This window comes from Serinus canaria, chromosome 8, assembly GCF_022539315.1.
Source record: "Serinus canaria isolate serCan28SL12 chromosome 8, serCan2020, whole genome shotgun sequence".
NCBI classification, from domain to species: domain Eukaryota; kingdom Metazoa; phylum Chordata; class Aves; order Passeriformes; family Fringillidae; genus Serinus; species Serinus canaria.
The window spans coordinates 17185005-17211599 of NC_066322.1; the positions used below are offsets into that span (position 1 = coordinate 17185005).

Sequence of the window (26595 nt, forward strand, 5' to 3'; positions counted from 1 at the left end):
ATACTAAGCATTACATTTTGCTTAGTGAGTGAGTAGAGCGAGTTTCAATTGACTGCAAACATTTTTGTGGAAAGGCAATTAAATACTACCAGTTGCCTCACATACCATACAGTCTTTTCACTGGCAATGTGAGGTATTTTAATCCCTGAAACAGTCTCCTTGGATAAGTGTTTTTAAAATCTTTGCAGCTCTCTGAGTTATTATATTTTACAGAATTCTTAAGCTGAGATATACATACAAGTAGTAGTATGTAAGTAGCTTTCCAGTGGTACATGATTTGCCATAACACCAGGGATGCTTCTGCCAGCTGCTATTTTGGCTGATAATAGAACCTGACAAAAAGTAATTGGGGTTGCCTTCCCCTCCAACTCTTTAACCGTGGATAAAGACTCTTTGGATCTCATTTTGAGACTGGGGATACTTTAAACACTGCAAAGGGCTTAAAGGCCTTGCTAAAACATATCCTTAATTTTACAAGCACAAGTGTTTTCCAAAACGTTAGTCTTCAGATAGCTTATCACAGTCTATCAGCTCCAACACCATTTCTAATAACTCTATGTGTAAATCTCGCTGTCACTTTAAATTCCTTTGGTAAACATAAAACATGGAATTAGATTAGTAACTTCCTGCTTCCTTTATTAAGCTACGCAGTGAGATTTTTCCAGTCAATTTCTTTTGCAATAAGCAAAAAAATACACTAACCTAATACAGTCGTGTAGCAAAGTGATTACTAAAAAGTTACTCACATTTTTCTGTCTGTTCATGTAAACAAACTTGACTATTACCACTGCCCCAATCAAAACCACTGTTGAAAGAATAGCATGCCACCTTCTCCCCTCTCCCAGTTTTATCTCCAGTTTTCAGAATAGGCTTGAAAAACAGCAACTGCAAAAAACACTTCTGATGTCTTGCACACTAAACTGTTTGAAAAGTCCAGCAAGTGAGATGCTTTTGATCTGACAGGAACTGACCAGTACTACTGAAGCAAATGAGATCACATTACTCACGGCAGCCTCTCTAAACATTCAAAATACCACAAACATTAAAAAGCCTCTTTAGAATTAGCCATGCAGTTCACAGAGGAATTTAAAAATAGTCTCTTTACAAATATGTGTGTGTATAGATGCTTCTACTATACTAAATTATGAAAAATACTTTTAAACTGCACTAGTTTTTACATGTTTCATTTAAGCATTTTAAACCTCATCAAGTATTAATTTGCTGAACTAATACTTTTTAAAAAATCCTCAAGTTTAGATTACTGACTCCTTAAGATGAGAACAACTCTTCCAAGAAGCCAGCTGTAACCAATTTTTTTCTCATAAAATTGTAAGACTTAAAGCTAGGAGACCAGTGCACTATCTTTTGTGTTAACACAAAACTTTATAGATTTAATATCTCCATTGTAGTTCTACCATCTCACAACCCTGAATGCTTCTGACTTAAGTGTGTGGAATATTTTAAAATAAATGTAATTAGCATGAGAGTGCAGTTTTCGGAACAGCTTGAAAAAACTACTAAAGTGCTGAGGAGTTGCTTCTTCAGCAGCGATGCTTTTAGTCATTAGATGAGACAATTAATGTCAGTCAGCCACAGACTAAATAAATATGCATTGTAGCTCAGAAGTCCATGTAAGCACAAGAACTGAATCTGTCTATATTTGTGCTGGTCTGAACCTGTCTGTGCCAGACTGGTCATACCATTTTAAAAGCAAGTCCAGCCAACAGGATAACCAGGCTTTCAGGCATAGTTTGTGCTGCTGCAATCCTGAAGAGATACCATCAGGAAGCAGCAATCTTGTTTTTGCTAGCTCTACCAGCATAACAAGGGAGTGACTCTCTGAAGATACTTGCAAACTTTGCGAGGGAAAACTGGTATTTGCTATTCTAATTCACCAGCAGTGCAACCTGTTCTCTCTTGATGTATTGGTGCTATATTTAATTTAAAATTAAAAATAGTTTTCCTGTGAATTGTAAACCCAAGCATACACATGAGATGCAGTCTGCATATGCCAAGCGCTTTTATAATGCGGATTAACAAGTTCTCAATAAATTAAAATTTTCTTTACCTACCAAATCTGGTTTCCGTTTGTAGGTCAGAGGAAGAGAGTAAAGTATGGAGTATAGTGTTGTTAGCACAGAGGAGGTCCAGGACTGTCTGACCTCCCGGCTTCTGGGAATGCGATCCAGGCTGAACTGGAAAAGAGCACGAGGAGCGGAGCTGTTACTTTCCTGACAACGTTGTGGCTCCTTCTCATTACATCTGTCTGTGCCAACCTTTTTTCCCCCTTTACTTAGGCTAGTTTGGGTACGTTTGTGTACAAAAAGTATAGAGTGACGCACAAAGCATAGAGAAACCCCAGAGCTGGGAAGCTATTGTTGGGCGCCGACTCGGTTCCCCCAAGCCCCGGGCAAGCCGCAGCAGCAGCGCCGGGCGAGGGCGGCACCTCGCGGGCACCGGCGGCGCTCGGAGCGCTCCGCCGCCTCCCGCAGCTGCCGGGCATTGACACCGCAGGAAACGCACAGCTCTGCTCCGCTACTGTCCGCCCAGTGCCACTGAACATGCCAAAGAGAAAATCGCCATCCTTTAAATGAGTGAGTATTCAAAAGATACGCGCGATGCGTATGCAAAATGCAAAATATCTGCGCAAAGAAACAGGAAAGAACATCTTATCATTAAATAAAAAATAGGTAAAGAAGTAACTTTCTTTGTTCCTTCCCTAAATGAAGATTATTCACAGTGTGTAAAAGGTATCAAATTAATAAAGCAAGGATGATTCCTTTTGTCTTGAAACCCCGGGAGCAGGGAGCAGTTGTTAGGCTGCCTACCCTCCTTGCAGGTGCCTTTACCTCAGTGGAGAGGAGCTGCACCTAAGAATTATTGCTATGGCAGAAGGCACTCCTGATGCCAATGACATTTTGGACTGTTTAATGAAAGACAGATGTAGAGGCTGCAGTGCAGCGTTCAGTGATGCTGACATGTGGGTAGTGGTTGTTACCTCACTTCACATGGGGGTGAGAAACTCTAAGTACTGAAAATTGCCCAGTTACTTCATGTGCACATTGCTAATTGTCATAGCTTAGTCCTGGTGATTTGTGCCTCTGAAAGTGGATGTTAACAAAATCTGCATGGTAAATACAAATTACAAATCTGTCTTGAATAGCAGGAACTGGGACTATTTTTGATATATGAGGTGGAAAGAATAAAAAAAACCCCCAACATTTGTAAATGCAGAATGTTAATTTTCTTGTCTGAGATTATCCTGTTTCATTGGGATATCCTTCTTCAATAGCTGTGATACTGGAAGGCATTAACAGATGTTACAAACTGATTTTTTTGTTTTATTTGCAGGTGTTGAAACTCTGATTGTATTACTCTGACAACAGAATATGGAAAGATAAACATACCCCCTGCTCCCTATTCAACAGGTTTCTGGTTATCACTGCCTCTGTTTCTCAAAGCTTTGGAAGAGTTCAGGTGATAAAAAGAAATGCTCCAAGTGGAGTTTAGACCTTGCATAGTACTCAGCCCTGCAGGAAATATGGGTATGATAAAGTGGTTTTAGGCAATCAGGGTGCAATGGAAATAGTCACATGAACCTTCACTGTAAGAATGGTGTTTAAGAGCATTTGACAAAAAAAATAGGTAATTTTCATCAGCATTAAAAAACCCAAATAATTTCAGCAGAGCTTGGCAGGAACTCCAAACAGTACCAAAGTAGGAATTTACTTGGAGAGTTCAAGCAAAGATCAAGCTGATTTTATCCATACTTTTCAAAAAACATTCTGGAAACTCTGCACATCAGTGTCTATGTCATGTTAGGACTTCAGTCCACACATCAAACAACTCCTAGGTATTAAAATTAAAAACCAAAACTGGGGGGTTTTTTTGTTGTTTGTTTAGAAGCCACTGTCAGATGCTTCTGTAATCCCAGCCTCTCCTCTCATTAAGTACTGTCAGTGTTCCAAAGGTACATCCTGTATATTTTGCTGGAACACTGCACAGTATGTCTGACACCAAAAAAGATTTCTCCCCTATCTACTATGTGTCATTTTGTTGCATCTTTTTTTTTTTCTTTACATCTTTTTTTTTTTCTTTACATCTTTAATGTACTCAGAATCTTTTTTCTAATTTGAAAACAAATGTTCCAAACTGGCAAACCTCTAATGTAATTTCAAAACCAGTGATGTTGTCCTTTACCTAGTTAATGTTGTTTTGCAAGGATGCAAAGAAAAGCTGGTGGAAAACTGCAACTGCTGTGAATTATTATAATATTCTCAGCTGAACATACTGCAATGCTTTGCAAAGAGACTGAGTTTACATAATTCTTTTTCATTATGAGAAATAAGATTTTTTAGCATAGTACCTCTCATGAAACAGGAAAGAACACATGGTCAGAAGAGGCTTATGTAAAGGTTAGTTAATCTGGTTGTTCATCTCAGACAAGACCGTGGGACTATAGGAATTCATGTTCTTCAGTCTCTCTGCTGCTGGAGTATGCTGCCAGCAGCTGAAACAGCTTCTCTAGGAGACAAAAGGTTCCCTCAGTAACAGCTCTGGGGGCATCCATGTGGAATAGCTGTGGTTACAGGTGGGGAGTGATAGAGACCAAAGAGGCCAGGGATAGCAGGACCAGAGACTTTTCATAGGTGGCATTTTTAGTTATTTTTTAAGAGGCTTAGTGGGTTGAGGTGCAGCATTTTTCTTCTTGTAAGCAAGATGCTCATTCTGGTTTTCTTTCCTTCTCCCTGAATAGCTGTTAGAAAAAAGCTAGACCACAGATGAAAAAAAAATATTTGGAGGGATGGGGAGGTGTGTGTGTTTAATTTTCTCTTACATCACTGGTTTTCTGTTACATCATTATTGTAATTTGTCTTCCATCTGGTTCCTAGTTCTGGAAAAATCTACTTCCTTAACAGGATGAGGAAGGGAATGACCATGTGTTGAAGCATTCAGACTTCTCCCTTTTACTTATGCAAAGCTTCAAGAAGTTACTAAGACATAAGTTTTAAATGTTTGATGATCTCCAGTGCCCCCAATAACAAAACACATACTGTGTGTGTGAAAGCACACTCTGAAATTTAGAAAAGATATGTTACAGGCATGTGATATTTACTTTCCAAAATTTATCTTTCATTTTCACTCTAAATACTTTTGCTTAGTAGAAAGAGAATGGTCAAAGGAAAATGAGCATCTGTTATCCAGACATCAAATTCACATGCAGCCAAAAATGCTCCTCTGGCTTTCAGTATTGAGGGAAAATATAACTACAGGATCTGTTAGGAGTTGGAGAGGTTATAAAAGAGAAGCTGCTTAGCAAAAATAAGTGAGCTATAAAAACCACATAACCTTATAATACTGAAAATATGTATCTTTAAGAAATCTAGTAATTTAGGGTTGGACATTCTTCAGGTAAGTGAATATGACTGTGTGGATGGCTATTTACCCAACAAGATGTCTCTGAACAGAAAATACCTCTGGTCACTTTATTAAACATTCATCCTTGGTGAACAATGAGACATGAAAGTTGCAGTAAACAAACTTCAAAATGTCATTCCTTAGTGAGCCTTAGCAGCAGTTGCCTAACATTAAAAGGATTTATTCTGAAAATCAATTCTACTGAGTCCTACAGTCTTTTGTCTCAGCAGCGCTGCTGAAAACAGTGGAAGTGCACCATATGAAATCAACACCATGCAAATAAATAATTTACTGTGTATTGTACTATTTGCTCAAAAGGACTTAAATTTTTTGTAGTCAGAACATTCATTTCTATTGTACTTATTCCACTAAAACTTTCTACTAATTTCACTGGATGTCAGATCACACTTTAGGTCAGCAGTTATGCTGCTGTCTGTTAATCATACAGCACACAAGCTAAAAGCAAGCAAACATCTGAGAAAAAAATAGTAAAGACGTTTTAATGATTTTTTCATGAGTTTTACGAGTTCAGCATTTGCTCAGGTCATCAGCCAAAAAACTGACATTCAGAGGCTTTGCATCCTTTTTAAACACACATTTAATACTTTATTTTAAAAATATAACCAAGACACAGTCTAGAAACACACAAAGCCAATACAATTAAAATTGAAGTTTTCCTAGATGAAATATTTTTATATATAATTTCCTTAAAAAAAATATTATGTGTCACTCAGGGAAATTCCAAACTAAAAAAAAAAAATTCCCTCTGCAATGTTTTTGCCCCAGTATTCTTACAGCTACAAGTAACACTTCAGTGTCTAGCTGGTATAAATGTCCTTTCAAAGAATCATTTCCAAATTGCCTTGAATTAGAATGTCAAGATCATTTTTCTTATGTGAGTATTTAACAAGTTACCTGGGACTCGGAGAATGTTTCAGCCCTTTTTTGTTCAAAAGAACGTATTTTAGCTTCACTCATCTTATCTGAGTCTGCCAAAACATAATGTCTAGGAGAGTATGACTCTGACAAACAGCTAAGTAGCCTCAGGATTTCTGTTGTGTGCCCACCTGTAAAACAAAGCAGACTGCAATTAGTGTGTGAAAAATTTCGTAACTTTCCATTTCTTCAGCTGAATCAGTCACTTTTCATTTTGAAGCATATGAGTATTACTACCACCAGAGAGAAAGCCTCTTTTGAGAGTAAAGGATTCAAGCAGAGGATGGCTGAGACTGCTTACAGAACATGGAGGGAACTCAGCTCCCAGGGAAGTGGTATTGATAGATGTTTTCCATGAAATGGGATTGAACCAGGGTCACGCAGGAGTCTGATGTTTGTGTTTAGTGTCCTGTACACGGTGCAGAACAACCAGGCACAGAGTGACACTGTGCTCTGCACTCAAAGCACCCCATGGGGCAATGGCCAAAATGCAGCTGGACAGGATCTGGCTCAGAGCTGCACCTTGGAAGCAGAACTGCCACTGACCCTGCCCTGTGCCCAGTGCTGTGACCTGCCAGAGCAGCAGTCTGCTAGCCCAGCTCATCACACTGCAGCCACAGCAGTGACAGCCCCAGCAGGGTCACCCTGCAGCCACAGCAGTGACAGCCACAGCAGGGTCACCCTGCAGCCACAGCAGTGTAGCTGCTGGGTGCTGACAGAACAAACAGTCCTGCTTCAGGCACTGCTCTGAGCACTGCCCTTGAAGGGGCCTTCACAACCTTCTAACTGCAGGGTCACTCTGTCCCAGAGCTAAACTGGCACCAAACCAGAGAGAAGGGGAGGCTGTACATACTGGGCTTTTTGGCAGCTGGGTTAATTTTTTGGTTTTTTTCTGATTTGAGTTTCCTGAAAAGCAGGAGATATAGAGGGATAGAGGGATATTGTTAGAGTGGAAGGGGGGGAAAAGGAAGATTGTGTGTGTAGGTGAAGAGGAGCAATCTCATCTTTTATCTATTGGACTGCATCAGACCAACATGAAACCAGACCCACAAATAAATCATGTGTTTACTGGATGTGTTGCTTTTCAGTCTGCTGGAAGTTGCAGACCAAAACCAGTAAACTAAATGTATTCCTACTACCTGCGGCTGTTCAGTGTCACTAGGCTCCCAAGAGACCTTTGCTGCACAGGTTAAACACATAGCTGGTGAACAACTGACAGCAAGGAGAGTTTGCACTAGTAGTGCAGCATTGCACTAGACTTTGCTATCTCTCCATACAATTTCACATGGTATTTTTCAAATACATTTGGAGATATTTTCTCCTGAGTGGTGTTTGTTAAGGTTTCACAAATTTTAATGCAATCAGCTGAGCACTCACAGAAGAGCAGGAGATTTCAACTTAAAAGCCTCAAAGAATAGGCTTGAACATTATGGGAATCTTAACTGACATGTATTATTTCACCTGGTAAGCTTATGTAGTGTGGAAGCATTCTTTTAATACAGACAAACTAGATTCCAAAGGACTGAAGGCAAATATACACATTTCCAGCCCTAGTGGATGTAAAGATGACCTGAAGAATTATAAACTACCAGTCAAACTCAGATGCAGAGAGATCTCAGGATTATTACTCAATTAGTTGGTGCGCAAAAACCAAAGGGATACTGAGGTGCTGAAATCACAGCTGGCCAGAATTTGTCAACTGCAAATTATCAAATAAAATTTTTGCAGGTAAATTAATTGCCCTTCAACTCTGGTAACAAGGTAACAAGGAGTAGCAGATGTGTACAGCCCCTTTAGCGAGGGGTGACATTCTTGTCTCTGACGGATCCACCTGTGACTCTTGTAAGTAAATCACATCAGATCGCAAAGTGCCACGTGTGTGAGGGGCGAGCCAGTCTTTGGAACGCCGCGCCCTGCAGCGCCCTCAGCAACCTGCAGCCAGGCCGAGCAGCTGCACAGATCACTGCACCAGTGCTTTCGGTGCTTCCACCGTGACTGCGGTGAAACGCCTAACAGTGATTCAAAACACCCTAGAGCAGGCGGCGGCCCCGAGGACACCCGGCCCGGCCCGGGGGCACCACAGGAGCTGCCATGGCGGGGCCGCGGCACCGGCTCCTCACACACGCAACCGCGACTACAACTCCCGGCATGCATCATGGTAGAGGGCCAGCGTTGCGCTAGCTGCTCGTCGCGCTGCATGCCGGGACTCGTAGTTCCAAGAATCTGGAGCGGCAGCTCTAGGGCGCCACTCTCTCCCGCCGGCGGCAACCGCCACTCACCAGAGCCGGCCACCACCAGGAGACTGAACGGAGGCGTCCGGCGACCGCGGCGCCTCCTATCCAGGAGCACCAGCGGGACAAGCAGTAAGGAGAAGAGGAGGAGCAGGACCACGACGACGGGCAGCTGCTCCATGCGCGGCGGAGGCCACCACTCGCGGAAGTGGCAGTGGCACCTCCCCGTACGGCGGCCGGCGCGGTTCAAACTTCCGCGCGCTCTGAGCGCGGTGGCGGCTCCGGGGGTGGACGGCGCCGGAGTGATGCCGGGTGAGGGGCTCCCCGAGTGCTCGCCCGGTGCTCCCCGCGCCTCCGAGCACTCTCTGGCACCCGCTGCGCCCCAGCCGGCGTCCCGGAGCTGCGAAATACCGCCGTAAGCAGGGGGAAATGAGGGCTGGCGCTCTCAGGGCCCGCAGGCCGAGCCTGCCGGCTGTGCGCGGAATGCAGGAGCCCAGAGAGGCCTGCCGGCTCTAGCGGGGCCTGCGGCAGGAGCCGAGAGAGGCCTGCCGGCTCTAGCGGGGCCTGCGGCAGGAGCCGAGAGAGGCCTGCCGGCTCTAGCGGGGCCTGCGGCAGGAGCCGAGAGAGGCCTGCCGGCTCTAGCGGGGCCTGCGGCAGGAGCCGAGAGAGGCCTGCCGGCTCTAGCGGGGTCTGTAGCAGGAGCCGGGCGCTCCGTGCCACGCACGGATGGATTCCTGCGGGAGCATGATTGCTGTATGCACTGATACTGATCCAGGTATGTCTGCTTACATGCAGCTGTAATGTTACACAGCCTCCAGTAATGCGTAAAATAAAGAATATTAACGTTTCACTGCCTGTCGTGATTCTAGTTTTCATTCATAGTAATACTTAAGGTTTTTATTTCAGTAAGAAGCGCGGAGCAGCAAATCAGCGCTCTTTCTGCCTCTGTCAGCATCCAGCCTTTGTTGGGAGAAAGCGATGATTCAGCCCCTGGGCTAATCTCAGATGCAACGTGTGTTTGCTAGAAAGAGTAATATACTGCATTTTATGATTAGGAAAGAGTTTGTTCATCATTGTCCTTACATTATCTGCCAGGGAGCAAGGCACTCCTCTTGGCCAGTGAATCAGGAGCAGTGAACTCTGGAGCTTTATGGAGAGGTTTGATGCTGCTGCTTTATGGGGTGAGTTGTCAAACACATGAAACGTGACAGCTGTGCACTTGTACCTCAAGTGTACAACCACAGCAGATCAAACACATTGCAATTCTGCATCTGCCTGCCACGGTTTTCTTTCCCTCTTACTCCTCCTGAACGAATTGGACCTTTTGTGTCCCTACCAGCCTTGGAAGCTTAATGTTTCTTTCTCATTTTTAACAAAGATGTGCCAGTTGTGGATTCCAATGGTTATTGTATGTCTTACAAGTAAAAGATACAAGCTCCACCAATTCTTTGCCATCTTAAGTGAGTCTTTGTGATTCATGCTTCTCAGCTCTACAGATTATGTTTTTTTCTTTATGTCACTGTAACATATAATTTTGCAGTTGCTTTAAGCAGAGAGTATTAAAAACAGTATTACTATGGTAAGCTTGTCTTCCACCCAAATGAGTAACCTCACAAAAAGTATTTCACTGCCTAGTCATAATTGATATTTGGAAGCAGCAAGGTTTTAATTAAAAGTTCTGTTGATGATACATAAATTTCCAAAATTCATTTTGATTTCCACTTAATTAGCTACATAAAGCTAATAAGTAGGGACAATAGAGATGCAAGTCAATGACAGAAGAAAGTACCACAACACCTTTTCAGGACATGAACTACTAGGTTAAAACAAGACAGTAAGTTTTATAGACAATTTAAATACTAATTTTGTCTATGGTCATCTTTTCCCCGCTTGTAGTCTCTTCAATGAAAATAAATGTCATTCATGTGGAATTTATCCCAGTTGCCACAGCAGGTGTAGCTAGCAATTGTTATATTTAGGTGGGTTTTTTTCAAGATTTCTCAACATCTTTGCTCTTATTTTTTCCTACCATAAGTGTTAAAGAACTGCTTTTTATGAGACATTTGATTCCAAGAAACAGTCCTGGAAACTCGGCAATAGAGATTGATATAAAAAGCTTCAACTTCTTTTCTCCTTTTCATGGTATTTATTCTGTATGTACATACTTCCCCTTCTAATGCAGAATTCTTCTGTAAATATATTTGGTGAAATTAATAAGAAATTGAGCTAAAACCAGCTAAGTTGGAAGGCATTTAAAAATAAGAGGGAAAAATTAGCGTGATGCAGACCTGTTCTTTGGAGTAGACGGTTTCTTGAATGCAAAGCAAAAGTTTTGACTTTCAAGGAGTCTAAAAATCTAAGCAGTGAGTTTGCCTCATTAACTCCTACAGCTAGTAAGTCTGCTAACTCGTTGTTAAATTTGCAAGAGTAGGGGATATAGTTTTCAAGTAGTATCCACAGAAGATTGGAAGGGAGGATTCAGAATTGGTAAGATTGGTTAAAATAACTAAAGACTGAGGCAACAGTCTGATACCTAGTTGCAATAAAGTTTTGTGGATTTTTTTCTTCTTTGTGAAGACTTAGCAGAGCTCGTGAAGATCTCTTTTGCGGTGTAACACTGCTAATCCTGCCTTTTCTCAGTAGGACTTAGGTGTATTTGTGTTTTATCATCATGACAACTCCCTGCTCCCTTGATACCGTGTTCTGGACCTGGGAGGCTTCCGTGCAGCAACTGTTAGCAGTCCTGAAGAAAGCAGGTTGCTCTCTGCTCCTCCAGGTGTCTGCTGAATGCTTGGCCGTGATTCCAGCCTGGGAAGTGCCTTGAGAAATCCTCATCTCAGTATCAGCTGTGCATAAATGCACAGTTAATATGAAAGTTAATATGATATGCAGATTTAGCACAGCATGGCTGTGTTAGCTAAGTGAAGTGAAGCAGGTGAAGTACAGGGTTCCATGAGGAGGCAGTGATTAGTGCTGGATACTGCTCTCCAGTCTGCACAATCTCTGATGCTGCGAGTGAGGGAGGGAGGGACCTGGATGTCTGGGAGGAGTGGTGCACTTGGTGTGAAAAGGCATTTGACAGAAAGTGATGCAGGTGCAGAGGCTGCCTCTGACACCTCTGCTACTGATGCAGGAAGTTAGCTTGGGACTTTTCTGAAGGAGAAATGAACCACACTTGTTCTAAATAATTGGTCACTGTTGTCCAACTCTGTAACTCTTGAATAGGAAAAAATAGGTATGGTATTTTTTTCCATGTACCACTTGTGAGACAATGTTCCAAAGAAAGACATGCTGCTCTCTTAAATGTGAATATTCTCTGTGGAAGCCTCCTGGTACCTGGGGTGCATGGCTCCTTTGAAAGTTACACTGCTGGGCACTAAAGGGAACTGAGCAAAGCTTGCTCTTTGTGTCTCAGGTTCTTTTGTCTCCAACAGGAAAGGCTGTAATTGGAATATAAATAAAACCATTTTTTCCCCTGAAATGAAATGTAGACAGCTTTGGCTATCTGGCAGTAATTCTTTTTCTGAGTTTCCCTGTAAGCGATCTAACTCTTAACTGTTAAACAGGAATCTTTCCATTCAACTGAAATGCATCTTATATTCATGATTTCTTAACTGGCACTTTGAATACTTGTGATGTTTGGTGGTTTTTTCCTTTTAATTATGGGTTCCAAAATTACACCTATGAACAAGAGTGAGTGTACTGTTGTTTTCTAAAATGAGGTCATTTTTTCTCCTTTTGGCTTTGAGTGCAGCTTCACAAACAGTTGCATCAGCACTACTGATGAGTAAACTAGCAAAATGGTAGATACAATTGGGTGAGAAAAAGGACAGGAATCACTTGGGCTTTGCTACTGGAAAAAAATTGTAATGTGGAACCATTTATCACGTTAAAGCTCAGTAATTTATTTAAATGTATCTAAATATTATTCTTAGTTTCTGCATGATATTTTCATAGAAATGATTCATAAAAACAGATACGTTACATAAGGAAACTTGATTGATTTTTTTTGCTGGAAGCAATTATTTCTTTGTATGTGCTTATGGTGTTTTTAGGAGCACTGTGAGAACTGTGAGAAGTTGTATGCTTTTGATTAGAAAAAATGGGAAGACTTCTGACTGGGTTCTGCTTTAATATTAGAAATGGAAACTGTATCTGGAAGACTCTAGAAGAGCAATAACATCGTAAGTATTATAACAAGTTCTGTGGTTGGGAAAGAAAGGTATTTTTAAATTAATCAGAGGAGTAGACCATTTGGGATCAACTGGAGACAAGCTACTGGCTGATGTCACTTGAAGGAAAAATTAAGATGTTATTTGGAGCCAGTGTGTGGCAAGATTTGTCCCTTTAGACAGCTGCTACTTTCAATTGCTTTGGGCAAAGTGCAGTTACTTTTTCTTATGAGTCATTAGAATTAAAGGAATGTAATCTTAGAAGTCCTGATTTGTATTTGCAATCAATAACAGCTGTAATATTTATGTTAACATTACAGTTAATGCTGTGCTTCCTGGTGTAAGGGCACTTCTCATAGATATTTGAGTCTCTTTTGTTTAGATATAAAAGTTCAGCACTTGCAAGCACTTAAACAATGCTCCTGCTAAATACCAAAAAAATGGAACCAATTTCCCCAAATAAAAAGACTCATTCCATATTAAAAACTTTAAAAAAAATTATTTTTTTCCCATTCACATTTGCTTTTCTTTACACTTTAATTTTCAGTGACAGACAGCAAAGTAAATGTGAGTTTACAACAGCTCAATAAATAAGGTATTCTTCACTCCTACATTTCTCTCTTGTTGGCAATGTCAAGTTTTCTGAAAATAGTCTTTGGAACTGGGAGAGGAGGTTGTTTTTAGAAATTTGTTTGGGTCTAAATACCATGTACAAATTTAGAATCAAAGCAGCAATTTGTAAGGAGAATGTTTTTCTCTGACAGGCATGAGCCACAGTGCCAGCCAATGTTTCTTTAACCTGCTGCATCTGAGGTGTCTGGAGGGCTGGTCCCTGTGCCTTTGATGACACACAGCGTTGTAACCATTTGGGTGCATTCTGAGTGTGCTTTTATGAAGCAGAAACTTTGTAGTAGACAGCACTGAAATGACATATTGCAACTTGTTGTAATTACTGGGTAGTGTGTTCAGGAGCAGTCCCTGTAACGTAGTGTAAAATAATGCTCTTCTCTCTGTTCAAAAGGCCAGGAGAAAGAGACTGATGTTTCACTCCTTAAAAGTGCTGAGTGGCCTGGAGGTCACTTGGTGCCTCAGGCCACTTGGCCTGTAGAAATAAGGTCTTTTTTAAAAACACACCTAAAAATAGATTAGAAGTCTATTTTTAATCTCCTGGAAATCTGTTTTCTGATCTGTAATGTTAAATGAAACTTGCAGGATACTTGGGGGTTAGGATGTAGGATTCTCTACCTATTCACTGCTGCTTTTTGACTGGGGTTTTCCTGAGCTTTCCATGAAAGCATCTGTAAGGAGAATGAAGAGAAATGGACATTACTTTAGCCTGAGTTCCTGCTGTCAGAAGACTTGACCACTTGTGCAGGGAGATAGATGAGACCAAGCTATCAGCTTGTTTTGGATGCACAGCTTTTCCTCTCTCAGAGTGAACCCAGGCAGCTGTGCTGCTGCTGCTGCTGTCACAGCTCTGGGTTGGAGTGCCCAGCCCTCAGCATTCTCAGGCTTGAGGAAAGGGCATCTCATCCTTCTGTGTTCTCTCCCTCCTCTCCTTATGAGCATTCAAAATCCAGCAGAACTGACACCCTCCTCTGTAAGGAAACGCTGCTCAGTTGAAAGTGAGGACAGTTTTCTGAGCTGTTCAGGTTTCTAAAGGTCTAGCATTGAATTAATGCCATGCTGGACTGGAAATAACTGGTCATATTAAAAGAGAAGGGAAGATGTCATCTGGTTTTGCTCTACACTGTCTTTCATGTTCTTTTCCTCCATTTTTCTTCCATCTTTTATTCATGCAGTTGTGTGTAAAAATATATAATTTGTTGACTCTTGTTTTGGGGATATTGCCACGTATAGCTGTGGATTTAGAGATTTGATCAAGTACTGTTTAAGTCAATTGAATGTAATGACTCCACTAGCTCTCAATGGAGATAAATTGAATTCTTTGCAGAGTTTGCAGGGGCTGCCAAAAGTATCTCAGTGTTTTAATTTCTGTATGTTTGTGTATAATACTTGTGAGACAAAATATTATTATTTCAAAATGTGAAATTCTTTTTTTACTTCTGTTTAGTTAAAATATGTATGATATCAACTATAGTAAACCCTGCTGGCTGACACAGTCTAAAGTCCAGCTATTGCCAACATAATTTGCCCTCTGCACTGTACTTCAGCAGTCTTTAATTATGTGATAAGATTTAAAAACAGATATGCCTCACATTTTTTCTCATCAACCACAGGTGATGTATAATACTGTTCTCTCTCTGTTTGACAGTACAAGAAAAGAATGTCCTTGCCTTTATTGCAGTTTTAATGAATGTTAGGAAATTATAAACCATTTGCATTAGTTACTCTGAATTTAATGCATCGTTAAGGTGTCAAGAGAGTTAGTTGGTTGACTCCAGTGCCTTTGAATTAAACAGTGATAATGAGACAATTGCTCAGAGTTAAGTTATGGTGTTAATTATTTAGCTGACTTGTGATTATTATATTACTGAAAAGAAAAAACTTTATACATGGGGAAACACAAGTTTTAAGTCAGCTTCCAATTTACTGACTAAAGCAAATAAATAATAGAAATAATTTCCAAAAAGAAAACTTAGATGTGATTTCATACTCTTTTTAGAATACTTTGAAGAAAATATATGTTGTCTTTATGATTGTATGTTTGTGTTGGAGGACTGGGACAATTGTATATACAAGCAATTGTTAAGTAGCTAATAGTCAAGCCAAGAGCTAGTATAAATCTTGATGATGATGATGATTACTATAATTACTATTATTTAATTGATGAATTGTTTGTAACTGCAATCACCTTTAAAGAGTGCTGTACACAGAAAAGAAAAAACAGGTTTGTTCCACGTGGAACTGAGGAGTGCATACGTGTGGAGTACAGTGTGGCCAGAACTCACCTGACTTGGCACTGCAGAACGTGGCATTGGACTGGAATGTTTTGGACTGTATATGTGCACTACAGTTATCCAACAAACCTTTAATTGGAAAGCTTCCACTTTCAGTGGTGAGATTCCTGTTTCCACTGGAGCAGAATTTCCAAACAGAAGAAGAGGACATCACCAGAGGCACTCCAGACATGTAATGTTCCTTATTCAGCAAATCAGATGAACAGGTGCTGAAATGTTGGCTCTTCAAGCAGTCCCAGTAGAGTTATCACAGAAAAATGTGTATCTTTACAACAAAGTAAAAGGAAATGGGCAACCCTGAAAAAAACCACAACCAAGATGTTCTAATTTTTGTATATCACAATGCAATTTTTCTGCAATTTGCTCAGTTAAACAATATATTTGGTGCAATTCACAAGGTGACTTTTCAAATCCACTTATAGTGTTTGCATTATACATTTTCATGGTGAAAGTCTTCCACTGTAACATTTTTTTATCTATCTATCTATCTATCTATCTATCTATCTATCTATCTATCTATCTATCTATCTATCTATCTATCTATCTATCTATCTATCTCACATATAGAATTAGGATTAATTTTGTATTTTTTTTATTTTTAGGTATTCTTGGGTTTTGTAGTCAATATTTTTCTAGTATTTGTCTAATCAGTAAGCTATGGTGTTGAATAGTGTCATTGGAAGTAGAAGCCTAAACAAAATTCCTCACTTGATTTGAAAGGCAGGCTGTCTTTCTGTACTTAAACACTGCTGTATTTAATGTAGTTTCATGTCTTTTTGTATGTTTTTACCAGGACTGCTGTCTTAAGTCTTAGCTTTGAAACAACACTATGGAGCATGATATCCTTCCTATGACTAGAATTGTGCAAAGGAACATGTCTGTATGAATTAATATACAGAATAAGGCCTTGGGAGGGGAACCACTACAGCTCCTGATATCAATGCAGACTAACAATTAAACCCTAGGTAAGAATCTATAATAGTGCCAATGCAAAATTAGAAAATAATCATAATATTAACAAGTAGCAGTGGTAAAAGCGGGGGCTTTGCTAGAATTCATTGTTAGTAATAAAGGAAAAGTTAATAATACATTCTGGACCTCCTAAACTGACAAAATTAAGACATAAATTATATTTACTTTTGAAACAATGTATGACACCACTTTAATATCTATCCCCAAATATGAAATTAAAAGTTTTAATATTTAAGAAATATAAATTTTCAAGTCATGTTCTCTGAAAAAAAATATTACAAATACTATTGACTACTACTTTTGAGAACTATGTGGAAAATAATTTCTTGCTTTCTTATTCAGTTTTTAAAATTAATTTTCAAGAGCATTTAGACGTCTATAAAGTGAGTATGAATCAGGTTTTATTGTTTCCTTGTGTCATCAAGCAATTTTCCTTCCTTGTTTCAAGGCTTTCACAGATCAACAGAGGATCAAAAAATCACTAAACATGATAGAAAGTTTTTTGAAAAATCTGAAAAAATTGACAAAGCATTCATAGGGAATTATATTGTCTGAAGAAGCTAGTTGACCTGTTGAGGCTAACAGATTTGCCATTAGAGTATCCTTACCAACCCTTCTTTCCATGCTGTGGAAAGCTGAAGGAGGCACAGTGACACACTGTGCAGCTGCTATGGCCAAAGTTCAGACTGAGCTAAGCCAGGCTTAGGAGCTATCTTGAGCATACAGATGAGTGATGCCATCCAAAGCACGTGCTGTCTTTTTACCTGAAAGTCTGATGCTATAATGTAAAACAAAATACCTTGTATCAACAAGCACTGTTTTGTTCTGCACTTGGATTGTGCTGATTTTAATTACCAGTCGGAACATTAAAACCTGGATTGTTTTCTGACCCTCTGTATGTTGAATTATTGGGAAACATTTTGTTTGGTTTTAGGACTGCTTGGCACCAATTTTATTTTTTCCAATTGTATGCCATTACAAAGTGCATATTTTTCGATTTTCTGCTGTTCTGACATCATCAAATCCTAGTCACTACCCTGTTCTACAGTGCTTTTGTTGCTAAGAGCCTCAACTCACAGAGCAAAAGGAAATATGTGCATGTGAAGGAAAGAATCGGGTGTTATTTCAAAATTCCTCCTGCTGTTTGTGGTGTGCTTCGTGTTGGAGATTAGGGAACCAAGTTTTCTAAATCTCAGAGCTCTCTGGCTTAAGCCTTTGGGAATGAAACACTTTCTCTAGACCTTTCTGGTTTGCAGAGCCCAAAGATGCACCCAGTTACTGCTTTGTTTACTTAAGAGCCAAGGACATATTTAACACAGCTGCAGAACTGCCTCCATTATACTCCTTTGTGCAGGCACATCAGAGGGAGGAAAATGCAAGGAGGAATGTGAGGTGGACACTGAAGGAAGCCAGGGGAGGAAGAAAAGAAAGTGACAGGAAAGGAAAAGGTGATAGTAAAATAGAATATAAAGTAGAAGAGAGGGGGAAAAAGGGGAGACAGTGACCTGGAAAAGAAAAAGAGAGATTGCGTTCCTGTGAATTCTGTGGATAATACTCAGCACATTTGTCTTAATGTGGTTTGATGTCTTGTCATAATGCTGACGTGGTGCATCAGTGTAAGGGTTTCTAGTGCAGCATGGTAAGCTCCCAGTGTGCTGTTTTACAGGTCCTCAGTAGCTTCTGGACAGTTATAATCAGGACAATAATACCAATGGAGAGGGTAATGCTGCAGGTGAGGTGTAAATAGATGAGAGAGACAGCGTGTGATGAGAGACACAAATGGAGAAGACAGAAAAACTGGAAGAAAACTGAAGAAGGGACAGGAAGAGGTTTGTGAACAGACAGCTTTCCAGAAACAAGCCTTTGTTCTCTTATGGACAGTAAGTACTACTGGCAGAAATGCTCTCTCAAGTGGGAGGTGACAGGAGAAACTGACTGACCTCAGATGAAAAATGGAGCACGTGTTCAGAGCGAGTAAACTAAAGGAGGGGAGGTGAAGGTCTGTTACTACCTAAGAATGTGGTAGGATATGTTACGGTGACCTGTGCTGGAAAGGTGTGACACTTGTTCTGCAGCACTCACCTGAGTAGGTGTAGCACAGTATGCATCAACTCATAAAATGTGTCTGCTGTTTGGAAAGCCAAGATAACACTTTCCCTTCAGGGAAGCATACAGCTCAGCCACTGTTAACTAGGTACCTGCAGGGTGTAAAAAAAGCCTGAAGCATACAGATTTGTTCTTTGGTCTATGCAAATTTTTTTTGGAGAGGAAGAGTTTTTTAGAAATGGAGTATTTTTTTTTTTATTTCTATTCACCATTTCCCTGCTATTTTTCAGGGGTTTTTGACTGAAACCAAATTCAGATCCTTTCTTTTCAGTCTCCTCTTTTCAGGCTTGGGCTTTCTGAATTAAATGCTGCAATATTAGCTGCCTGCAGTTCCTGTGATTGGACTCCATGGGTGGCCGAAGTAATTTTCAGACAATGGAGCTGGTTCTTTTCTCACTCACACCACTGTAACTCATTGGCTTCAGTGAAGTTACTCTTAATTCACAGCGTTTGTGAAAGAAGAGTTGTGCTTGCTCTTTCATATGTTCTTTAATCTCCATAATATTTTTGTGTTTACATGTATAATTGATTTTCTGGGAATATATCCTGCTGCTGGCAGGGAGACCTAGGAACTTCCTAAGACAAAAATAAATGTAAGCATTTTTTAGGTCACTGAATTCAATCCACTGCTTCTACAACACCATGTTATATAATTTCTTTCATAAACTTCTCAGGCTTTAAACATTCATTAACATCTATTCCTATTACAGTGGGTAAAGGTTAGTTACGTCCTGTGTAACTTTAAAACCACAGCTGAAATAATCTTCAAATGCTCTAAAAGTATTTTTCTTTCTCACCTATGTCTCACTTTTCAGTACAGCAACCATGATAAAGGCTTCATTCTTGGCAGAAGAAGGCTCAGCTCTGGGAAAGCATGATTCTGAAATAACAGACATACTTTGGAAAGGTTATTGTGTATTTTTCTTTTATGGTCACATCCCTCTTGCAGATTTTAGTGGGAGTAGTCATCTGACAACAAATTTTTACCATACTTGAAGTGCCACTCTGAAAGTAATTCCAGAAGGAGAAGGGTACGGAACAGGTGTGTACAACTCAGCTGAGGATACATTACTGCAGACTTTGACTACTTGTCGTGGGCTGCCTTCCAATTACTGCCCTCTTGTAACAAATCCCATCCATTTTATCCAAATTTGCTCTTCATTTATGGAATTCATAGGTCTAATTGGAATGAAGTTGAAAATCATCAATATAATCAAAAGTTTTATTGTAGTTAAAGGACAGATAAAAAGAACAGTCCTATTTTTCTCTTACATAGTACAAATAAGATGATTCAGCAGAAGCCAACAGAATTATGCTGCTGCCTGCAAATGCTACTGTGAAACCTACCTTTGCTATGCATATGTGCTCATATGGAATACACTGTTATTTTTTGCCTTGTATTGCTAAATCTCTGTTGTGCAGCTCACCTTAGCAAGCCCATTGCCAGTACTTCCCTTCTGTTCTGAAGCTTCTCTTCAGAAGCTGCAGCTGTTATGAGGAAAGCTCTTGGCAGTTGCTGTTTAGCAGGGGCAACTTTGGTTTGCAGCAGCTGGAAGATGATGGCTGCACATCACAAGGGAGGGTGGAAGAGATGTATCAATTGTGAAAGCCAGATTGTGGCCACTGTATAGCAGCCAGTTGGCTGTGATACTGCTCTGGTGATTCTTTATCCCACCCTTTGGCTACTCTATTTCTGATGCAGAAAAAGGTGCTTCAGTTGCATCATGCAAGTACAGTAAGCCTTATACTTTTAAGACTTGCTGGAAATGCTCAAAGTAATTGTGTGGTCTGTTCATGCAATGCTTTGTTGGAGTCGTAGAGCACTCCCTTAGTTTTGTTGGCATTACACTGCCTATAGAATATGGGCCTGAGGTCTCTGGGATTGCTGGACATGGGACATCCAAGGTTGAGAATGCTGCATGTAAGCAATAACATGATGAGATTATTAGATACCAAGAATCCTAGACATACACAGTTCTCAAAATCTCCCTGAAAAACAATTCTGGTTGGAAAAGAGGACAGACAACCAATCTAAGACAATCTGGATATGGTAGCCATATCCAACCATGTCTACGGGTCTCCCTTCTACTGCAACGCCTTCATGCTTCCCAATAGCTAGTTCTTTGTTTGCAAATTTCCTTTGTCAAAAGTGTGAGAGGTACCCTGCTGTATGCTCATGTGGAGAGCAGTTGCCAGTCAGGAATCCTCAGTGCATCACCATTCTCCCCTTTACAGTCAGCAGCTCTGAACCCAGCATGTGTTAGGGCTGTTGAAAGAGGCCATTGCCCCTGGTCACGATCTGCTGCATGCTCAACAACATGCTGATCTCAGGCCAAGAAGAGAGCAGCGAGGCAGGACAAACTCGTTTTTTTCACCCACGCAGCATGCTGGGCCAGAGGAATTCTTTGGTAGGCTCTGTGCTACACAGGCATGATACAGAGGCTTGGGGAGAGTCTGGTTTGTCTTCTAGATGCTTCCTAACCTCCAAGTGCGTAATGGTGAATAGGTGGTTTTGAGGCTTAGAGCTCTGATAAGTGGTCTTTGGCAGAGTTACCCATTCATTTTAAAACATTGCCACTCTCAAGTGCCTATTTTACTCTGCTGTTAGTGATTACTACACTCTTACAGTGGAGACTCCAGGTCACAGGCTGGCATGTTAAAAGAATACCTACATTCATTGTTGTGCACTCCTAGAATGATCCTGACCTCAGGCAGTTGAGGAAAAATCACATTTTAAAACACAGCAGCTAAATCTGCCAGAGCTTGTTGTTCAGAGCCTTTGGCCTTTGCTTCTTAACCATGAGAGGAAAGAGTCCTTGCTGGTACCTGCAGGTCTGAGGACAACCATTCGTGCCTTTACTGCCACTGCAGGTCCTCTGTCACCTCAGAAGTTCGCTGCTTGTCCATATGGAGTACTGGTGACACAACTTAAAAGAGAAAAGGATATATGTAAAGAAACTTCGAAGTCACTGATACTCTATTAAGCAAAAAGTGAGGGCTGTTCTTTGGAAGGTGAATTAATGAAGAAAATTCCAAGAAAAAATTCTCTTGGAATTTTTATGGTTTATGTGATCTTAAAAGTAGTTTATGATCCTACCATGGAGTTCTTAGGATTTAGTGGCTATTCTGATTCACTAAAAATTGCAGATGTAGTAGAAAATAGGTTGAAATATTAATTTATATCAAGAATTATATGACATCAAAGTAAAACATGAGGTTTTAATCTTAATTTCACTAAGAAATTAGATGATTGTGTTGATATTGTGTTCATATGGTATTGCTGTCTTTATTTGTCCATCTGTTTTTGAAATGGAAGGAGATTGGAAGCAGGAATGGGATCCCCTTCTTCACTTGTCTGAGGATATCTCATAACATTTTGTTAACAAAAATCAATTCAAAAGCTGGTCAATCATAAGACACAAGTCCACAGGAAAGCAAACTTCAATGGTTCCGATGTTTACACAAACACCTGGTCGTTGGTTCATGCCCAGCAATGGATTACGCCAAGCTGGCTGGAAACAGTTAGAGATGCTGGCAGTGTGCCCTGCCCACCTCCCACAGGTTCCCACTTCTGCAGCAGGAATGGCTCAATGCCTCATTAATCAGCACCTGGGTTTCTGCATTTTGCAGATTGGCGCATTAAGGCAAGCCAACATCAGTTTCTATTCAGGCTTAAGCCAGAGCATTCCTGCCGTGGGAGATGTCTTGCAAGAGAGATCAGTGTACATAGTGGGGTAGATGCAGCTTAAACTATAGACTGAGATGTATATTAGTACCTTCATCATTATTTTGACAGAGGAGAATTTTTAATTTATTAAGAAATCATTAATAGAAATGTAAAGCTGAGGTAGTTAAGGATGTAGATGATAGCAGAAGAATGCCAAGAGGAAGAGTCATGACCATTATATTTTCTAGTTGGTGAAAGACTACATCTATCTATCATATTTAATTTTGTCACCCTAAGTTTGCTTCTGTTTTTCAACACAACAGCTCAAAAAATGTAAACTAAAAAAAAAATAATTTGTCATAAATCACAGCATTGAACTTAGCAAATGACAAGTATTGGCAATACCTGTTCTCTCACGATGGGTGTGTTCCCCATGGCTCTGTGCTGTATAGGACTCCCAGAGAGTGCCTAAATGGATTCCTAGGGCACGAGCAGTCACGTCAGCATTTTTCCCATGACACATTTCAGAAACCGAGCTGTGTGACACAGTGACTAAAATGTTGGAAAGTGAGGTGCTATGTCTGACTGGCCTTTAACCTGCCCCAGCACACACACCAAGAACATTCAGCGGCGCCCATGGTGGCAGCTCGCAGGGGCGCCGGTGGCAGCCGGGGTGGCCGGCGGGGCCCGCTGCCCGCGCGCTGTCACGGCGGCTGCGCTCGGGCCGCGCTGAGAAGCTGCCGGACGCTGCCGGGGCATGGCCGTGGGCTGCGCGTCCCGCTCCGCGCGGCCCTTCGCGGGGGCGGCTGCGGAGAGGGGGCGGTGGGCTCCAGCGCCGGGGGGGCGGGCAGGGGGAGGGTCCAGGGAAGCCGCGGCCCCTCGGAGGCGGCGAGCGGAGCCCGGTGGCAGGTGGCGGCGGCGGTTCGGCCCCTTTAAGGCTACTGCTGCCGTAACCCGATCCCCGCCGGAGCATCCTGCGCCCGGGAAGGGCTGTCCCGTCCCCGACGCGGGGAAGGCATGGAGGAGGAGGAGGCGGCGCCGCAGCCCCCGTAACCCCAGTCCCAGGTGCGGCGTGCGGGGAGGGAAGGCGGTAGGACGCTGAGAGGCCGGGGCTGGCGGGGGCGGTGCGGCCCCTTTCCCCCGCCCCGCGGGGCTGTGCGGAGCGGCCCCTTCCCTCCCTCAGCGCGGGGCGGCCCCGGGGGCCGAGGGCCGCAAGCCGCAGGCGGCGGCGCGGGGCGCGCTGACAGCGCAGGGCTGCGCGGGGCCGCCTCCTCCCGCCGTCGCGGCCGGAGCGAGCGCGGAGGGTGCCCGCTGCCTGCCCGCTGCCTGCCCGCTGTTGTGCTCGCCTGCCGCTGCTCCGCGCTCCTGCCGCTGCCTGCCCGCCCGCCCAGCGGCCGCTCGGGGCCGGTGCGAACGGCGGGCGCCGCGGGTGACCGGGACGGCGAGGTAATGCCCGGCTCGGGGGTAGCCGGGGAGCTGTCGGTGCCCACCGAGGCTGGGCGGGTTCCTTCTTGGTGGCTTTGCGCCTCTAGACTGCTTGCGGGGTTTGAGGAAATTCGGTAAATGGGATCGCAGCGGCCACCTCTTCTGAGTGCACTGCCTTCATAAGAATGCTTTATCTGCCGGTTGCTTTGATGTTCTAAGAGCAGAAAGCTGAGTGGAGTTTAGGATGTGAATAGCCTTAAATAGAAAAGGGTACAGCTTAAGTGTGAGTAGCTTGAATTTTGTTGTGTTTCTCCTTAACGCTGCTTACTGAGCTAAATAAGATATCAAACGAGTAGGATCTACCATTCAGAACCAAGAGCACAGCAAAGCCTCAGCACTGCTTTTGTTACTGGGCTTATTATAAAATGTGGAAACAGTCAGTAGTCCAGTGTTGCTCTCTGCAGATTGGTCTGACAAGTTTTACAGCTATTGGATTTGGCTTTTAGTTTTAAGCGGATCAGGAGAGCACGGTATTTCACGCGATGTCCCGGTATCAGTAGCAGCTTTACGGTGTAATCTTGTTTGGAAATTGATCCAACTCATCTGGAAATCCAGCCTCGAAGAAAGTAAGGGCTGTGGGCCTTAAACCTTCTACTGCACCTTCTTACCATGTTTCATTATACTGTTGCATTTCTTATTTTTATGATGTGGAAACAGTAAGAGGAGGAGAACGTAAATGCTAAATGCTTTTGATGCTACAACACTTGGTAACTTTCCTGCTCCTTTATCCTCTTTTGTTAAGTGCCAACGTGTTTCTATCAGGAGTTCATAGTGTTACCATATTGGGGGTGAATGGATATTGCTTTTTCTTCTAAATTTCAAGTAGAAGCAGAATTGCAGGAAAACCACTGTATGTTAATAGCAAATGAAAACCAACATATTTTTAGCTCTTATGGAGTATGATAAAAAAAACCCTGTGTTATTAACCTTTTCAAAGTTATTGGGTTAATGGAGTAATTTGAAATCACTCTAGGCATGTAAGCAATACCTTGCTGAAAAAATGTTAGTTTCAGGTGTTTGGTAATGTTTATTTACCTAAAGACTCCATTGAAAAACTACAAAAGTGAAGTTCTGATCATATGTAGTTACTGTCTAACCAAATGTTTAAGACAGTAATTTTTGGTAAGCAAGGCAAATGCTAATGGTGGAGAACCGACCTGAATATTCTACTATTTTTCCTGCATACAAAGTAGTTACACTAAACCTCCCCATCCAGCCTCCCAGTAGCTCAAACCCTGTATCAGCTGACAGAACAGTAATCAATGACTATGCAGTTTGGGTGATAGTGTCTGCTCATACATAATCCACAGAGTTGTGTATCTTGATCAGACTTTGCTGTACAACTACAAGAAGATACTTGGGGAAAAAACCCACAGTGTAGTTGAAGCTGCCTGGCTTACTAACTTTGGACTTTGTCAAGGAAAAGTGTAATCAGAAGCTAATTGTGCTTGTTTTAAGTCAACAAGCACAATGCAACAAGCTGTTTAGGTTCAGAAACATGAATAATTGTTCCTGTAAATGAAAAGAAAATCTGGTAAAAGCCAGTAAATTTTCATGTTAAACAGGATACAGTTGAAAACAACCTAGGGATATGAGCAAATAACAACCTATAGATATGGGACAATATTTATAGCTGAACACATGTGAAATGCTGTATTTACACCAGGTCCTTGAATTGAATTAAAATAGGACACTATTAATGGCCGAAGTAAAGCATAAAAGTATTCTGGACTTGGTAGTTACTATACTTAAACAGCATCTTGATAAGCATATATGAAATCAGGCTTGCAGGACTTGAGCATCTAGGAGACCAACCAGGGAGGCTTAGTGATTAACTTTTTGTCTACCTCTTCTTCTCTAAAACCATTTTTCCATTCTCCTTCGTGGGCGTCATGGTTCTGCACTTGTTGGAAGTCAGGTCGTGCACTTTGCACGCAAGTACCTTTTTTAAAAATGAGTTCCTTCCACAGGCTCCTTAGGTGAAAGATTAGTCTTCCAATGCATTTCTTTCAAGGGATGTTTGCAAGGTTTGATTCCATAATCTGTACTAAAATGAACACCTATCAAAAGCTGAAACATTTCTTACCTAATATAATCTTCTGGTACTAAGGAAACAAAGCAAAATGTGGTTTTCTCTTGTCCAAGAGATTATATCAGTGTCTTCAAAACTCAGAGATACTAGTGTAGTCACTGCAGATGAATAAAATGTAGCATCATGAGAATTGCTATATTTTAGTCAAAAGTATGAAGTGGGGTTAATGCTCAGTGGTTTTGCTATTTTTCTGAAGAGATTTGTACTTAACCTGGATTTTGGCTTCCTTCATTAAACCAGCTGATAATTTCTTTTCCTTGTGTTGTCCAAGAGAAGACTTGGTTGCTACAAATGAGATAATGTAATAAAGTTTTGTCCTTGGGGTGAGGATCTGGAACTGGACACCACACAGTGCTTCTCAGTGGGTTTAAACTGATAGATACTAAATTGTTTTATTCCTTCAAATGGTAAGGTTTTAGACAATTGAGCTTAATACCCATTGTCTCTGGTACTTTACACTATGTGAAAAGGATATAAAGTTTGGTTTGTGTTTTGTGTCAGTGGAGGCAAATGGAGAAGTATGTGGAGGATCGAGACTACTGAATATTCAGGATTGTAAATGAAATGGGAAGCTTTGATAGAGCAACGTTAAAAA

General features: G+C 41.5%; 2 protein-coding genes across 12 annotated transcripts in view; one reads left to right on the forward strand and one right to left on the reverse strand.

Annotated features, from left to right (window-relative positions):
* Window positions 1-8776, reverse strand: part of ALG14 (ALG14 UDP-N-acetylglucosaminyltransferase subunit) — a 19287-nt gene extending 10511 nt beyond the window's left edge. For both annotated transcript variants that reach the window (XM_018912191.3, XM_018912190.3), the window contains exons 1-3: window positions 8634-8776; window positions 6334-6485; window positions 2073-2195 (exon numbers count right to left, since the gene is read on the reverse strand). In XM_018912191.3, coding sequence (XP_018767736.2) covers window positions 2073-2195; window positions 6334-6485; window positions 8634-8766 — 408 coding nt within the window. In that variant the 5' untranslated portion in view covers window positions 8767-8776. The remainder of the gene's footprint in view (window positions 1-2072; window positions 2196-6333; window positions 6486-8633) is intronic.
* Window positions 8777-9234: 458 nt separating this feature from the next.
* Window positions 9235-26595, forward strand: part of TLCD4 (TLC domain containing 4) — a 39885-nt gene continuing 22524 nt past the window's right edge. Inside the window, exons 1-4 of one of the 10 annotated variants that reach the window (XM_030226616.2) lie at window positions 9678-9766; window positions 12641-12769; window positions 16472-16643; window positions 18317-18530. The gene's annotated coding sequence lies outside the window, so the exon portion shown is untranslated. Of the gene's footprint in view, window positions 9361-9677; window positions 9767-12556; window positions 16644-18316; window positions 18531-19571; window positions 19799-23291; window positions 23489-23793; window positions 23870-24449; window positions 24475-26595 lie in introns of those variants that run through there. The other 9 variants (XM_050977200.1, XM_050977201.1, XM_050977202.1 and 6 more) reach the window with 9 other exon arrangements.